This window comes from Brassica napus, chromosome A1, assembly GCF_020379485.1.
Source record: "Brassica napus cultivar Da-Ae chromosome A1, Da-Ae, whole genome shotgun sequence".
Taxonomy (NCBI): Eukaryota; Viridiplantae; Streptophyta; class Magnoliopsida; order Brassicales; family Brassicaceae; genus Brassica; species Brassica napus.
In genome coordinates, this window is record NC_063434.1 from 7,414,145 (window position 1) to 7,431,482 (window position 17,338).

The 17,338-nt window shown below is 36.3% G+C and overlaps 3 protein-coding genes across 3 annotated transcripts; all 3 read right to left on the minus strand.

The window, feature by feature from the left end:
* Nucleotides 1–1,078: 1,078 nt before the first annotated feature.
* Nucleotides 1,079–2,451, minus strand: LOC111200957 (F-box protein At5g25290-like). Its single transcript, XM_048735560.1, has 2 exons — nt 1,897–2,451; nt 1,079–1,823 (listed from the first exon to the last, which is right to left on the minus strand). Exons 1-2 carry the CDS (start codon nt 2,115–2,117, stop codon nt 1,079–1,081), a joined length of 966 nt encoding a protein of 321 aa, XP_048591517.1. The 5' UTR covers nt 2,118–2,451.
* Nucleotides 2,452–6,362: 3,911 nt separating this feature from the next.
* On the minus strand, nt 6,363–8,205 carry LOC106358914. The gene has a single exon (XM_013798705.2). The coding sequence runs from the start codon at nt 7,863–7,865 to the stop codon at nt 6,363–6,365; it is 1,503 nt and encodes a 500-aa protein (XP_013654159.2). The 5' UTR covers nt 7,866–8,205.
* Nucleotides 8,206–9,537: 1,332 nt separating this feature from the next.
* On the minus strand, nt 9,538–11,288 carry LOC106441277 (F-box protein At5g25290-like). The gene has a single exon (XM_048741174.1). It carries the CDS (start codon nt 10,730–10,732, stop codon nt 9,668–9,670), a length of 1,065 nt encoding a protein of 354 aa, XP_048597131.1. The 5' UTR covers nt 10,733–11,288; the 3' UTR covers nt 9,538–9,667.
* Between the last annotated feature and the right edge of the window lie 6,050 nt (nt 11,289–17,338).

Below are 17,338 nucleotides of genomic sequence, written 5' to 3' on the forward strand. Positions count from 1 at the left end.
TAGATAAGATTGATTGGTTTGATTTATTTAATCTAAAATGATTGCGAATAAACAAGAGCGGTCATTTGATTATATGTGTAAGCCAATTTATTATATAATAGTAACTGATTTCTTAGTTATTTAATATATAATTATTATTTTATTATTTTATAATATGCAGAAAAATATAAAATAAGTGTTTATGCACAATGCGCAGATCTTAACCTAAGTATGTATCTATTTAATAGTTTTGAATTTTAAACATTTTCTAAATCCCATTCCAAAATAAAAGAAAGAAATGAGAATAAACTCAAAAATCAATATTTATATCGAACAATAACCAAAATGACACAAAATAAGAAAAATATCGAAGATAGATAGGATTGAGTCGATTGACACGTGAACGTAAAATTCTCATAACCATAATTAACTTTTAAATTGCTAAATCATGATATAAAATCGAGCTAGCATAGTTTCATTGTAACCAAATAGTAGACATGAGATTCTTCGGCCTAAACGTTACGTTTTTATGCGATAAATAATTTTTGGACCTAAAATATTTTTAAAAATGATCAGTTCATTAGTAAACAAAATTATTTAATTAACAAAAAAGTTTTTAAAAATTGTTTAAGGGCCAAATATATTAATTCGATCAATAATATAAATTTTGTTTAATACGATATTTCTTAAATAGTTTTCATATAAATTTATCTTGCGCAAGGCGCATGTCTTATCCTAGTTTAATTAAGATAACGGTAATTTAAACCTATCAATAATTAGAAATAAAAAGTTAATCAATTATAATCCCATATATATTAATTGAGCAATATTCGAAAAGATGTAACCTGAATTTTATAATAATTAAAAAAGACTTCTTGCTTATGTGTCAATCAATTCGGTAGTTAATTAATCTTACGTGTCAGCCTCACATTGAAATTGAAAAAAATGTTGGTCCAATTCAATTTTTATATTTCACTAGAAACATTTAATACCAACTATATGATATCATATGATATTAACTAAATCAAAGTGGCTATTTATTATATATTATATCCTTAAATAAAACCTACGGAATTACCTAATGATTTTAAATAATATATTAAAAAGCATAATTCCCAGAAGGGAGAAACCATCGAGCATCCATAAGATTCATCTTGTCAAGATCGGGAAAGCGATGGAGAGTCTTCGTTGCAAGATTGAACACACAGATGTCAAGGTCGGGAGATGCGCATTGGCAGGGACGATAGTGACGGGTGAAATAGATGGAGTCTGGTTTGATATCAAGGGCCTTGTTAGCAGGCACAGTGTAACCCAAGTCAAGAAGCAGTGCCTCACCATCAAGAGAATCTACCTCAGTAACCGTGTGGCCAAAGAGATCAGGGTTTTCAATATCTGGATTCTTCTTGTAGAGGCGGAAGCAGGTCCTATTGCATGGATCACTCTCAACCAACAGAACCTGCCCTGATGTTGTAACCGCAATGCTAGAATCGTATGACATATCTGCAGAAAGCATTGGGAATGGTGTACCGTCGGTAATGTCCTTGAAGAAACCTTGCGGTCCAGACAGATCTAGGACTCGAACATAACGACGACTTGTTGAGAGATAAAGACGGGTACCCCATAGCACCATCTCCGACAAGCCATCTAACCAGTGCAAGTCTTGGTGGTGAAACAGTGGAATGTCAGTGTAATGAGTATCCCCATTCTTGCAGAAGCTCATGTACGAGTGTCCAGGGAGGTCGAACAACCACACCACAACGTACTCTTTTCCACTCTCGGAAACCCACAAAAGGCCCCTCACCACATCAGCACTCAGATCGCTGAAAATACTGTCAGAATCTTGCCTTACAAATTTTCTATCTCCCACACTCTTGACAATACAATCAGCTGAATCAATCGACTCTAGAGACGGAAGACGGATCTTTTTTCTCGCTAAACGCATCTACGATGTACAAACTGGATCCTGAATCTAACAACAAGAGCCAGTTGCCCGAGTTTGCCAGGAATCGACACCCTGAAAAGTCTCCAAGTTTCCTTTGGAACGTGCCTTCTTTCGGGTTGTACAGCACACAACCACCGTCTTTCGGAAAAAGCATCAGCCCTGGAGATTCGTTGCGTCGTTTGAGGGAAGAAGTCATTATCAGGAGGCAGATTCTCGCGTTGCAGTTATTGTGTGTAATATAGGGTACCGCTTAGGGTTTGTGGCACACACTGAAAAAGTGATAGTTTGTTATTAGTCCCATTTTTTTTTCTCTTTTCCTATATGAACAAATACAACATTTTTTTTTTAACAACATAGCTTTATTTAATTAGATTGTGAAAGGATAATACAAATATTTAATCAACCAAACAGGAGGAATATGAAAACTAACAGAAGAAATAACTTGTTGAGTTGCTTTTCTTGCCAAAGCATCAGCCGCTTGATTCTTTTCTCGATTAACAAATTCCAGTGAACTTTCCGGGAGCATCATCATCCAATATCGAATATCACAGATCAAGTTGCCAATTTCTATATGATCCTTCACTTGATTTATAATATTGCATAATTCCTTATTATCACCTTCGAACCAAACTCTTTGCAATCCCCGAATCCAAACTTGCTGGAGAGCATATAAAAAACTCGATGCTTCACCCACAAGCGAAGACTGTTGCCTTTCCAATTGCGCGTATCCAGATCCCAGATGACACCCTTTATCATCTCTCAATATCCATCCTAAACCAGCTTTATCATTGTTCCCAGAGCTATAATCAAAGTTACATTTAATCCAGCCACTGGGGGGCGGCTCCCATTTTGAGGATTTAACTTCTATAACTCGGTGTTGTTGTCCAGGTTGAATAACATTACGATGCCATTCAATATTAGCATCCATCGCACGGCGGACATCCTCTATAGGATGTACATTTCTCTTGGAGAAGATAAACTCATTTCTTGACTTCCAAATCAACCACAACATCCAGAATACAAGTAACTTGTTTATTTCATGATCGCCCATTGACTCCATCACCCCAAAAAGATTTCTAATATTATCTTCCAGATTATTAGAAAAATTTTGAGTAACAAGCATACCTGAACAACGCCAGATTGCATATGCGTGAGGGCATAGGAACAACACATGATTAATGGATTCATCATCAAGGCAACATCTTTGGCATGTTGGATCCATATTAATTCCCCGCGTACATAATCTAGTAGCAGTAGGAAGAGCTCCTGATACCACCCTCCATAGAAATTGCTTAACTTTTGGGAGAATATTCAAATCCCATATCTTTTTCTTTACTTCCAGTGATCCATCGGGTCTCAATATTTCCTCCCCCTCATGATAATGGTGAGTAGCAGCCCAGTACCCAGATTTGACAGTATATTCCATATCCTTGGTAAAAGGCCATACGAGCTTATCTTCTGTAGGGTATCTAGACAACTTGATCTTCAAAACCTGAACTATATCCTGCGGCTGTAAAAATTCTTCTAGTTTCTGAAGATCCCAAGAAAAAGTTTCCTTATCAATAAAATCCTCCACCTTCATATTTTGATTATAAGAAACTTGTACAACACGTCTTGGAGGATTTTCCGGTAACCAATGATCTAACCAAACATTAGTGTTCTTTCCATCTCCAATCATTGTTCTCAAACCTTTTTGAAGTAGTTCCTTTCCTACTTGAATAGACTTCCAGCCATAAGAGGCTTGCTTTGAATTCGATGACTGTAAGAATGTCAACGAATGATGATACCTTCCTTTGTAAATCCTACTAAGGAGAGAGTTTGGATTTTGCCATATTCGCCATGCTTGTTTCGCCAATAGAGCTTTGTTGAAACTATAGAGGTCGCGAAAGCCCATCCCCCCTTCTTTTTTTGGCAAGCACAATCGTTTCCAAGATATCCAAGAAATCTTCCTTCTCTCATCTCCTGTTCCCCACCAAAACTCAGAGAGAATGGAGTTTATCTCATCACATATTGTCTTTGGGACTAGAAAACAGCTCATAGGATATACCGGTTTTGCTTGAAGAACCGATTTTATTAAGACCTCTTTACCTGCCTGCGATAAATTCTGATTATACCACTGAGAAGTAGCCTTTCTGATTTGTTCCACAATTCCTTTGAAATCTTGAACTTTACTCTGACCAAACTGCTCTGGGAGACCAAGATATTTACCTCCACCTCCTGTTCGATAAATCTTCAATATATTATGAATCCTATTCTTCACTTGTTGATCAACCCGCTTTCCAAAGATGACTGAAGATTTCTCTAAATTAACTTTCTGTCCCGAAGTCTTCTCATACATATCTAATATGTCTGCCATACATAAAGCATTATCCTCATTAGCACGGCAAAAGAAGAGAGAGTCATCAGCGAATAATAAGTGAGAGACCTTTGGGGCAATGTCTAGAAAGTTTCATCCCCTGAAATCGATTAGTTATCTGAGCTTGATCAATCATTTGGCTTAAGGCTTCAGCACAAAGGAGGAAAAGATATGGTGATAGAGTATCTCCTTGTCTTATCCCCCTTGAAGGTTTTATCATTCCATATGGGCAACCATTAATCAGAACCGAATAAGACACCGTAGTAATACAAGACATAATCCAAGATATGGAGATAGGATGAAATCCAAGCTTGGTCATGATGCTTTCTAAAAAACTCCACTCTACCCGATCGTACGCTTTGCTAATGTCTGTCTTGATGGCCATATATTGTTCAGAACAATCTTTCTTAGACTTCAGAGCGCTTATCAGTTCATGTGCCACTAAAATATTATCAGAAATCTGGCGACCCGGAACAAAAGCAGCTTGTGATTCAGAAATTATCACATCCAAACACCTCTGAATTCGAATACCCAAAACCTTTGATATCAATTTATACGCCACAGTACAGAGACTTATCGGACGGTACTCTCCCATATCTGCAGCCTCTGGAAACTTTGGAAGTAATACTATATTTGTGTGGTTAATCCCATTATCCATGATACCACTCTCAAAGAATCTTCGAACCATGTTACAAACATCTGGACCGATTGTATCCCAAAATTGTTTATAAAAAGCAGCCGTGAAGCCATCTGGGCCAGGTGCTCTGTCTGCTCCAATGAGATCCAAAGCGTCTTTTATTTCTCTATCTGTGACTGGGGCAATGAGTTGAGCGTTCATCTCCATCGTGATCTTAGGTTGAATATTAGGTAAGCATTCGTCTAATGGTATTGTTGGAGTAGAAGAAAACATGCTTTCAAAATAATCTTCAGCAACCTTTGCTATAGTTTCCTCTTGTATATGGAAGACTCCATTCTTATCTCTCATTTTCGAGATTTTATTTTTGCTTTTCTTCACTTTAGAAACCCCATGGTAAAATGGAGTGTTACGATCCCCTAAATTCAGCCACCGGTTCCTGCTTTTCAGCTTCCAAAACTCTTCTTCATCTCTGTATGCTTTATTTAAGTTCACTCGTAGCTCTTGGATTACTTCAAGTTGAACTGAGCTATCTCGGAGAGCTTGATCTATTTGCCCTCTAATCACACTTATACGAACTGCAGAATTCGTTTGGTGTCTTCTCTTCCAGTTAACAATCTGATTCCGACAATGGCCCAGTTTCTGATTCCAACCTCTGATGAATTCTGTCTGATCCCAAGCTCCAGAAACTGTCTCCACAAAACTCTGATCTTCGAATAGTCTTTTATCATAGCAAAAGAGTCCTTTCCTTCGTTGATATTTGTAATCAATTGACACAATCATGGGTCTATGATCCGATTCTGCAATCTCCAAATATTCAGTACTAGAATTTGGAAATTTATTCATCCATGAGGGGTTTACCATCACTCTATCCAAGCAGCATTCAATGATATCATTTCTTCGACGACCAACCCAACTGAACTGATTACCAGTATGTTTGAGATCCTTCATGTCACAAATCTGTAGCATCGTATTAAAATTCTGAAAACTCGACATTGATCTTGTCCTTCCCCCTATCTTCTCCTCTGATTTTGTTATCTCATTACAATCACCACACAACATCCAAGGCCCCACACGGGTAGTGGCTATTCTTTGAAGTCTTTCCCACAGAAGATGTCTATATTTCGGTTGAGGGTGCCCATATACACAAGACAAATAAAACTGAAAACATTGATATTCAACATGAAGGTCTACAAGTCTTTCATCACTGGAAATGCAAGAAACAGAAACATATGACTTCCAAAATACAGCTAAACCACCACTATAACCAATCGGTGGAACTAATATCATATGATCAAAACCAAGATCCACCCCAATATCTCTAACAACATCGTTAGCTTGCTTGGTTTCAATCAGGAACAACAAGTCTGGATGATACAAACGTTGCATCTCCTTTAGACGTCGAACTGTCAAGCGTTGTCCCAGCCCTCGACAGTTCCACACCTCGACTCTCATGGTTCATCTGGTGGAACCGGGCCCACCGCGCCTCTGTCGATCTGTGGATTGTTGTCATGAGCTTGATCCTGACCATAATCTTCCTGAAGCTTTCGCAGAGCATTGAACTCATGAGACATCTTCATCCTTCCAACAGGAAACTTATCAACCATCTCAGACTCCATCCTTGGACGTTTACCCAGAGAAGATATCTCCTTTGAAACACCCTGATCATCCGCATGCTGCATCGCGGCATGGATATGATCCATCTCATGATCGAAGTCCTCCTGAAGGAACGATCCATACTGGCTGAAACCAAACTCAGAGGATCTACGAGCTTCCATCGCCAGGATTATGTGATCACTCTCCTCATCTGATTCATTCTCTTGTCTCAAACACATCTCAGTACCACTACCTCTCTGGCGACTAGAGCTTCCTTCTTCTAGCAGAGCAGCCACGAAATCATTCCTTCGCTTCATCCGAACCTCACCAGTGTTTTGCTCATATCCTTGGCTAGTTATAACCATAGGAGCAGTAGAGCTAAATTGCTGCAGCAATGCAACATGAGAACCAGGACCCGTTTCACCATCATTCACCTGATCCATGGGAATGTCGTGAGCAGGACCATCTGGTGCCACCGCTGCGTCCTCCTCATTTTCCTCACCTCCGGCCTGGTCATTTGGAGGATCTTCTTCCTCATTGTTAGCATCCATCTGATCCACCACTGCTGCAGGAGGACATTCACCGGAGTCATGGGTAATCATCCCACACTGATCACAAAAACCCCTGAGTCGTTCGTAACGGAACTTCAGCAGAGTATTAACTCCAGGGGAGAATTGGAAGTTTCTCTGAAACTTGAGAGGGTTGCCTACGTTCCAGTTGAGTCGAATACGAACAAATTCCACCGCAGCGTTAACACTTGGGTTGAAATCCACCGTCATGACTTCCCCCATTCTATCACCAATGTTGTGGATCACCTGTTCGGTAAGATACTCCAAAGGAATACCCCTAATTTGCACCCACAGAGGTATATAGTTGAGATCAGCGTCATCCATACCCGGAACCCATCGACTAATGATCAGCATTCTTTCATTGAACGCCCATGGACCTCTGTTAATCACCGACAGAAGCATTTCTTCGGTTGGAAAGACAAACTGGAACTTCCTCCTATCAACGATACGTCCAGAGATGAGACCAGGAAGACCCCACATTTTAGGCAGGGAGGTCAGGAGCGCCCTCACGTTTTGCTTCGTTTGCATAGATGGTCTCCCAATCAAAGAAAATTGATTCACCCGGCGCGCTTCATTACAAACCGCCGCAGAGAGAGGCACCGGATCATCATCAATACCCAAATTCAGATCCTGAATCGCCCTTCGCAAATTATCCGCCATGATCGCAAGACTACAATCAAAACGATATGTGTACAGGATTTGTGAAGTGATTTTCTGAATCGGGGAGGAAAAATTGTGAAGATATATAAACCCCCCATCCATAACAATAACTATCAAAAACTGCTTCATCGTGGTGAAGTTTGTACTCCACTACGGAGATGGAAGAATCATGGGTGTTAACTTGCGTAAACCAACCCACTATCAAATCAAATTGGGAACCAAAAGATCTGGATTCTTCAAAGAAAAACCAGAAGAATAACCGCTTCACGATCGCCTTATCAATCGCCAATAACCGCTTCACGATCGCCATCGCTTCAAACTGCCCAAGCTTCTTATTCATCAAAAATTCAAAATTTCGATTTTCATTTTCACAGAAATAATGTTTATTTGATAGATGAGTGTTCATGTTATTGTTTTATATATTTTGATTGATTTATAAATCCAAGTAAAATATACAGATTTTTTAAAAATTTCGGATTAGTATTTACAAATTCTGAGGTTTACTCTCGGATTTGAGTCTTTGTATCTTTAACAAAAAAATCCAAACAAATCTATTCAAATCGATTATAAAATCAAATTTATTAGTAAATCCGTACGATTGAATAACAGTTGATTTGATATAGAATTTATGAATAATTAAACTAAAAGAGAAAGACTTGGGTTCACCCCTATGGTGAACATTTAGATTCACCAACCAATCAAAAATTAGCATTCTACATGTAGTCTTTTTCATAAAAAGAAACAAAATATTTCGAATTTACATCTTAAAATAAATAGATAAAAAATAAATAAAAAATATTAGTAGCTGTAAAAAAAACAAAATTCTAAAAATTGTTAACGTCCACACTAAATCGTAAACCCTAAATCATAAACACTAAACCTAAACCCTAAACACTAACCCCTAAATTCTTAGATAAACCCTAAACCCTTGTGCAAATCATAAATCCTTAGATAAACCCTAAAAGCTAAACCCTAAAATTTAAAGTAAACCCTAAACCCTTGGGTAAATCTGAAACCCTTGGGTAAATCTTAATCTTTGGGCAAATTTTAAACCATTGAATAAAATCTTTTGGGTTTAGGATTTTATCCGAAGGTTTAGGATTTATCTAAGAATTTAGGGTTTATCCGGTTTCTTGCCAAAACCGTAAAAACGTATTTTACTGCCAAAACCGCAAAAATCCCCCCCCCCCCCCCCCCCCCCCCCCAAACCGCAAAACATGTTTTTCAGCCAAAACCACAAAAATATGGTTTCTTGCCAAAACTGTAAAAACGCATTTTACTGCCAAAACCGCAAAAACGTGTTTTCCCGTCAAAACCACAAAAATACATTTCCTGTCAACATCTCTTTAAATTTATAAGGAAAAAACGTATTGAGACGAAACCTCTTTAAATTTATTATCTTTTAGCAAATTATACAAACAACAAAATCTTACTCAAACTGGATAAAGTACAAGAGATCACATATGCTCTGAAGCTCTTTCCAAAGCCTAACAACCATTCAAAAATCATATTTCTTACCCAACCACATAAAACTCATGAAATCGGCTTGCAGAGGAGGATGGTTTGCAAAACTAAGGCGGACAAGTCCATGAAATGAAAGAGATCCAAAATCAAATTGAGAAAATCAAGCGGATAAAAGTACAAGAGATGGCTTTATTTTTTTTTTTGCATGGTTTGCAAACTTTGAGGGGGACAACGTCCATGAAAGAGAAACTTTGAAAACCAAAAGCGCACTAGTTGTTGTTTCCTCATTCTCTCTGAAGTTGATGGAAATTTAATTCGCAAAGGTGAGGATAAATAATAAAATGAGAGATATCCACCACTCACAAAGTCTTAAAGTAAACAAAATGTCAAGCAAGATAATATGTTTCGTTAAGTCAACATCCTAAACCTTTATTCAAAAGCATAATAAATAAAAGGAGAAGAGCAAATTAATTCCCAGAAGGGAGAAACCATCGAGCATCCATGAGATCCATCTTGTTAAGATTGTGATAGCGATGGAGGGTCTTCGTTGCAAGATTGTACACACAGATGTCAAGGTCGCGAGGTGAGCAATGGCAGGGACGAAAGTGACGGGTGAAATAGATGGAGTCTGGTTCGATACCAAGGGCCTTGTTAGCAGGCACAGCAAAACCCAAGTCAAGAAGCAGAGCCTCACCACCAAGAGAATGTACCTCAGTAACCGTGTGGCAGGCGTGATCTGGGTCTTCTACATCAGGATCCTTCTTGTAGAGGCGGAACCAGGTCCTACTGGATGGATCACTCTCAACCAACAAAACCTCTCCTGATGATGTTGTAACCGCAATGCTAGAATCGTAGGCGTAATCATGATGAGAAAGCATTGGGAATGGTATTTGACCGGTAATGTCCTTGAAGAAACCTTGCGGTCCAGACAGATCAAAGACTCGAACAAAACGACGACTTGTTGAGACGTAGAGGCGGGTACCACATAGCACCATATCCGACAAGCCATCATACTTGTGAAAGGCATAGTCATCGAAAACGAGAGGAATGTCAGTGTAATGAGAATCCCCATTCTTGCAGAAGCTCATGTAAGAGTGGCCAGGGAGGTCGAAGAGCCACACCACGACGTACTCTTTTCCACTCTCCGAAACCCACAAAAGTCCCCTCACCACATCAGCACTCAGATCCCCGTAAATAGCGCCAGACTCATCCCTTATAAATTCTCTATCTCCCACGCGCTTGACAATACAATCAGCTGACTCAATCGACTCTAGAGATGGAAGAGGGATCGTTTCCTTACTAAACACGTCTATGATATATAAATTGGATCCAGAATCTAACACCAAGAGCCAGTTGCCCGAGTTTGCCAGGAACCTACACCCTGGAAAGTCTCCCAGGTTAGTCTGGATATTGCCTTCTATAGGGTCGTACAGCACACAACCACCGTCTCTCGGAAAAAGCATCAGCCCTGGAGATCTGCTTGACTGGGGGATCGTCAGCTTTAAACTCCGATGTTGATCCGGCGAATTCATCGTGAGGCTGATTCTAGCGTTTGTGGCCTGACTCTGAGCAGTTATTGTGTGTATATATTATAGGGTACTGCTTAGGGTTTTTTTTGGACTACGAAGACAATTTAAGTTTATTAAAGTAACAGCCGCGAATCATATTGCCACATAATTTATATGTTGTATAATTTCAAACTTGTAGAAACTTATTTTTTTTGAATGAAAAAATAAGAAGATTTAAATGGTCTGAGAACCCGGACTTGTGGAAACTTAACATATTATTAGATGTTTAATATGTTAAGATAAACACGATAAAAAATTTAGAAAGAGGAAAATAAAATTTTCTATTTATATTATGTTTGTATTTTCTATATTTCACGTGTTAAAAGGGAATTAATTGTATTTTCATATGAATAGAGGTCTAATGGAAAAATATATAAGAAACATTGTGAGTTTTATGAGTAGTTTTTAAAGCTAATAAAAAAAATTTGTTCTTCTAAATTTTTGTGTTTCTAGATATGTCATAGATTTGAGAATATAGGTTAAAAATTCTTTAGAGAAAAATCATTGCCTTCGTACGAACGAGGTAGAGACACAGATGGTGAAAGATTCATCAGCCTTCTTTTCGGTTCCACCGTTCCAACTTAACCGACGTGTAAAGTCCCTCGAGGTGCAATTCCCGTTGAAAAAGTGAAGCTCCAACGTTTTGTTACTCTAGGAGAAAGCTTATGTGAAGATGAAAACGTTTGTTTTTTCTTTTACAGATACATTTCTTGGGTAATAAGTTAACGTGTTTTCAAATGGTATGGACTTAATTGAATAAATGACAAAGCTTCATGGGACATAACTACTTGAGTCGGATCGTACATCTTAATTATTTGACGTAAAGCAAGACAAAGACTTACCGTGACACCCAGGTACCAAATACAGGGTCCTTTCTCTAACTCAACCATCTCAAAACATATTTGCTTTTGATCTTGTATCATCTGTAAATTTAAGTATAAGGTTTATATAAGTATCACCTATATGTTAGAAACGTATAAGAAAACAGAGTGGTTATTTAGCGAGGTAGGTATATATAGGTTCATTTAAAACAAAGTTTACAATTGTTAGACAATACCTTAATCATACATTTGAAACAAACATACGAGAAAAGATAATAAATAGAGGATCTTGAGATGACTCTCCAAAAACTCCCATAATGGTGGGTCACAGGCTCACAGCCTCCTCGGCCTCCACGTCCAATGTTCTTACGTCCTCTCACCAAGGTCCATTGCATCTCTTTGACTTTTTTGAGAAGGTTTTATTAACCTCCCTCCTCGGGTTCTTTGAGAACTATCACCCATCTCAAATCTTGAATTCGTGGCGCAGAAGTGCTACCAAATATATTTCCTTCAACTTCATTGATCAGTGAATTTGATATAGGAGTAGAGATTGTTACCAAATTAGTAGAAGATCCAAAAACAAGAGGAGTTTCGGTGTTTAGAGACTTAGTAGTAGTAGTGGGTTCACTTTTAGTGTCAAGAGGAGTTGCTGGTTCTGCTTCCACTGGAGAAGTTGAAGTAAATGTAGCTACATTAGATGAAACAACAACACTAGAGGTGTCATCAGCTACTCCTAGAGGAGTATCAGGTGGAGCAAAAGCCAGTAAAAATCTTTGCTGCGTAGTGGGACTAGCAACATGTCTAACCGTTGTTGGGGTTGGGTTGATTCTGTTGCAAGGACTCGAGAAGGCTCTTCAAATCTTCTGAAACCGGGATGATACAGAGCAAAACTCTGCAGAGAATTAGTGCATAAAGAATATTTATGAGAATATTTTGTTTTACGTCTAAATTTAAAGATATATATGAGATGATGAGTATATAATTTTTTTTTTTACATTTTCTATATATCTAAAACTTTTTAGTTTTACATTTTAATTTTAGAAGATAAATAAGATTAATATAAAAATTATCCCAAGTTACTTTGGATATTGCCTTCTATAGGGTCGTACAGCACAAAACCACGGTCTCTCGGAAAAAGCATCAGCCCTGGATTTTGGATTGTGATTTAGAAATTAAGATAACAAAATAATTGTTGATATATGAGTATTTTTTATATTTTTTTATCAATAGGTTGTATTTTTTAATAAACTTTAAATTTTTTATATTTTAGAAAATTTATCAGTTTTTAGAGAAAAAAAATGTAGATTTGAGATTGAGATTTAGAAACTAGGATAACAAGAATATTTGTTGATAGATGAGTATTCTATTAGAATATTTGATCAATAGGTTGTATTTTATAAATAATTAGGTGGACCGCCCGCACGCATGTGCGGGTATTAACATTAATATTAAATTGATAATTAAATATTTACAATTATATAATACTTATGTTACATGTAAGTGGTTAATATGCATCTGATCTTAACTCTAGGTGACCGGCCCACATCATTATAATTAGTTTCAAAGTTTTTAAAAAGATTTGAGATTACTTTTGGCTCTCAGACGTACCTGAAGAGGATCACGCACAATAAATAAATTGCACTTGATTAGCATACACATCTTATATTATATTTTTGATAAGTGATTTAACTTTATAAGAAAAAGAATTATTTTTTTCGAAAGGGATGATCAGTTCCTAGATACAAAGAGTCGTCTCTTTTTGTTAGTTGAATCACTACTGATGCAAAAATATAGATAGAGATACAACATGGAGAGAAAGAGAACAAAAATAAATAGAGAAGAAGAATCTCCCATAAAATTATCAGTAATAGTGTTTCCGTCTATGAGTTACTTATCGATTATCATACACCTGCGCAAGATCACAAAAGTAGAATTTAAATTAGAACGATCAAAAACATATGAAAACTTAAAATATAGATGCGTGAAACTAATGGGGATGGCGTGATATTTATATAGCAAATTAGTTTAAGTTTCTAAATGACCTAGCTTTCAAGAGAAACTATGAGATAGAATACTCTCTAATAAATTTTAATTCAGCTATGAGATAGAATATTTTCTAATAAAATTTTAAAGATATTCTAGTTATAATATATACATAATTTTGGTAACTCAAATCTTGATATATATATATGTATATATATATTTAAATATTAAATGCATGATATTAGGAAAGAAGATATCTCGTCAGTTGATTGCTACTGCTTTTTGATAAAACAAATCCTACTATAAGGATTTAAATAATAGATAATAAGGAAAGAATAAAGAATTTTAACGTTAAAACCTCTCAACTAAGTTTGTTTTGGGTAAAAACCCGCAAACTAAGTATTTAACGAAAAACCGCCTAAAATAACTTTATTTAATGAATTAAACTTTAACATGTCATAATTATCATTACTACCAGTAAATATTTAGTTTAGGGGTTTCTACACTAAGTAAACATAGTTGAAAAATTTTACCATTAAAAATGAAAAAATTCAAAATGTTGTAATAGGAGGATAAATTTTCAAAATACATTTTAGAAATTAATGTATAAGTTTCTATAAATGACTTAGAACCTCTTATAATAATTAAAAACATCTGATAAGCCAATATAATTAATTTTATAAATGTATTTATAATTTTATAAATGTATTTATAATTTTATAAATGATTTATAAAAGCACACATTGAATTATTAGACATACGCATTGAATTATTAGACATTAATTTTTATTATGATACTTTATATACAAATATAATTCTTTCTATACGAATATAAAATCATTATATCAATTCAAATAAACATTTTTGTTTATTATCTTATGTAATTTATAAATATATAAAAAAATTGATCGCATTATTACTCTTTCATAGTTTCAACAATTAGTTACCATAAAAAAATATTTCTAATATTATGTCGATTATTTGGAAAGTGCTAATTGAATTATCCTTTCCTTTTAGATATAATTATAATAAATAAAATTAAAAATCATCGGCCAATCAAATTTTAACATTTTGAAGAGTTCATTTATGATCAACACGTAATAAAAAATCACTTATGTGACTTCTCAATCAATATATAGTAGGATTTATATTTTTATTAATAATTTATAACATTATATAAATAATTTTAAAATTCTGATAAATTTATTCTGTAAACAACGATAAATAATTTAAAAATCATATAAATAAAGATGTTTGGATTTTGTAATATTTAGAATAGTTATTATATAATTATATTTGAATACAATTCATCAAGTAGAGTATAAAACTATTATAATTATCTTATATAAAAATTCGTTCATTATATTTTATAGTTTATAATTATTAAAAGTAATAAATAAAACATTATTAATCTTTCTATAATTTTGAGAATTAGCTGCCATAAATTGTTATTTGTAATATTCTTTAGATTATATGGAAAGTGATGTTAAATGTTATTAGACTTACCTTAAATTTTTAGATCTAATTTAAATAAATAAAAATTAAAAACAATCGACCAATCAAATTATAATAATTTCTTGAAACTTCACCTATGAGCGACACGTCATCAGAAATCACTAAATTGACTTTTCATTTAATATATAGGGGGATTTTTAAATGTTTTTTTTATTTTTGGAAAGTTATCACTTTTTTGAGAAAATAATATAAATTTAGGATTGTGATTTAGAAATTAACATAACAAGAATATTCTGTTAGTTATTTTTTTTGAGCAACTAAATATTCTGTTAGTAACTTAGTATAATACTATTATTATGAGATGTTAGTTTATTAAATTGTCTCCTTAGCCCAAGAAAAAAAACATAACCGGTGCCCTATACTACACGCAATAACTGCAACGCGAGAATCTGCCTCCTGATAATGACTTCTTCCCTCGAAGGACGCATCAGATCACCACTGGTGATGCTTTTTTTCGGAAAGACGGTGGTTGTGTGCTGTACAACCCGAAAGAAGGCACGTTCCAAAGGAAACTGGGAGACTTTTCAGGGTGTCAATTCCTGGCAAACTCGGGTAACTGGCTCTTGTTGTTTGATTCAGGATCCAATTTGTACATCGTAGATGCTGTTAAACACTGTTCAATGGCTGTGAAAACTGAAGTCAGCAAAACTTATGATAGGCTGAAATGGTCGTTTATCAGATATGTATTTGAAAGAATGGGATTCTATCTCACCTTTGTTGGCTAGATCATGGAGTGCATAACAACGCTATCCTACTCTTTCCTCCTCAATGATGAAGCAGTTGGATGTGTAATCCCCCAAAGATACATCAGGCAGGGTGATCCGATATCACCGTATATCTTCATAGTGTGTGGAGAAGTACTGTCGGGCCTCTGCATTAAGGCACAAGAAGAAGGATCACTACTAGAGATCATAGTGTCTCGAAATAGCCCAAAAATAAATCACCTTCTGTTCGCTGACGACACAATGTTTTTCACCAAAAATGACAGCCATGCCTGTTCCACTCTAGTTTAGTGGACATCTTACGCAGCTATGAAGCAGCTTCAGGTCAGAAAATAAATTCCATGAAATCCTCAATCTACTTCTCTAGAAAAACACATGCAGATATTCGCAGTCTTAAAGCACAACTAGGTATAGAGAAGGAGGATTGTGTCGGCAAATACATGGGCCTACCAGAACACTTTGGACGAAAGAAAAAGGATATGTTCTCGTCAATCATGGACAAGATGAAGCAACACTCCCTGAACTGGTCTACACAATTCCTCTCCACTGCAGGCAAAGCGATCAATGATCAAATCAGTTCTATCTGCGATCCCATCTTTTGCTATGACTTGTTTTGAACTCTTTTTGCAAACACATACAATCGGTTTTCACCAGGTTTTGGTGGGACTCGAAGGATGAAGTTAGAAAGATCTGCTGGATCTCCTGGGACACACTGACACAACCAAAAGACTTAGGAGGGCTAGGTTTTTGGGACATACAAGCGTTCAATCACGCCTTGCTAGCTAAAATAGGATGGAGACTGCTTACCAATCCAGATTGCCTCCTAGCAAAGGTCTTGCTGGGGAAATACTGCCATAAGACCTCCTTTTTAAAGACTTAGACGACCTCATCGATTTCACACGGCTGGAGAGGGATCATGTGAGGGAGAGACCTACTACTGGAAGTTTGGAACACCTAGGCAAGGCAATAGACACTGGAGAATCAACTTCCATCTGGAATGATTCGTGGATAAATCCAGAATTAAAACTCAAACCAATAGGCCATGTCCTACTTCAAGATAGAGATTTAATGGTCTCTGATCTACTTACACGGGAAACACGAGAATGGAATGCTGGTCTTGCGGAGAACCTCCTTCCTGAGTTAAAGGATCATATCATGAAGCTCCTAGTGTCTTGGGCAAACATGATTCCTTCGTCTGGCCCCTACAGAAATGAGGGATTTATAGCGTTTAATCGGGTCACTACTCTACTTTCCTCCCTACCAACCAATCGACTGTAAGACTCTTGGGGAAAAAAAGAGGTAAATGGAAAAAACTTATATGGTCCCGACATCTCTCACCGAAGCTGAAGTTCTTCCTTTGGAAGATATGATCAAATGCATTGTTAACTGAGGAAAATCTGCGAAAGAGAGGTCTACTTTCGAACACCACTTGCATTCGATGTGGAGCACCGGAAAGTATCGATCATATACTCTTTCATTGCCAATATGAAACTGAGGTGTGGACCTACGACCCCTGGGATCACCCCATC

Excerpts from the sequence above, each read along its gene's own strand:
- LOC106358914 (XM_013798705.2), bottom strand. The coding sequence starts at position 7,865 with ATGAAGCAGTTTTTGATAGTTATTGTTATGGATGGGGGGTTTATATAT.
- LOC111200957 (XM_048735560.1), bottom strand. The coding sequence starts at position 2,117 with ATGACTTCTTCCCTCAAACGACGCAACGAATCTCCAGGGCTGATGCTT. Across the intron at positions 1,824-1,896 it reads TTTAGCGAGAAAAAAGATCC|GCAAGATTCTGACAGTATTT; the intron begins GTCTTCCGTCTC and ends AAAATTTGTAAG.
- LOC106441277 (XM_048741174.1), bottom strand. The coding sequence starts at position 10,732 with ATGAATTCGCCGGATCAACATCGGAGTTTAAAGCTGACGATCCCCCAG.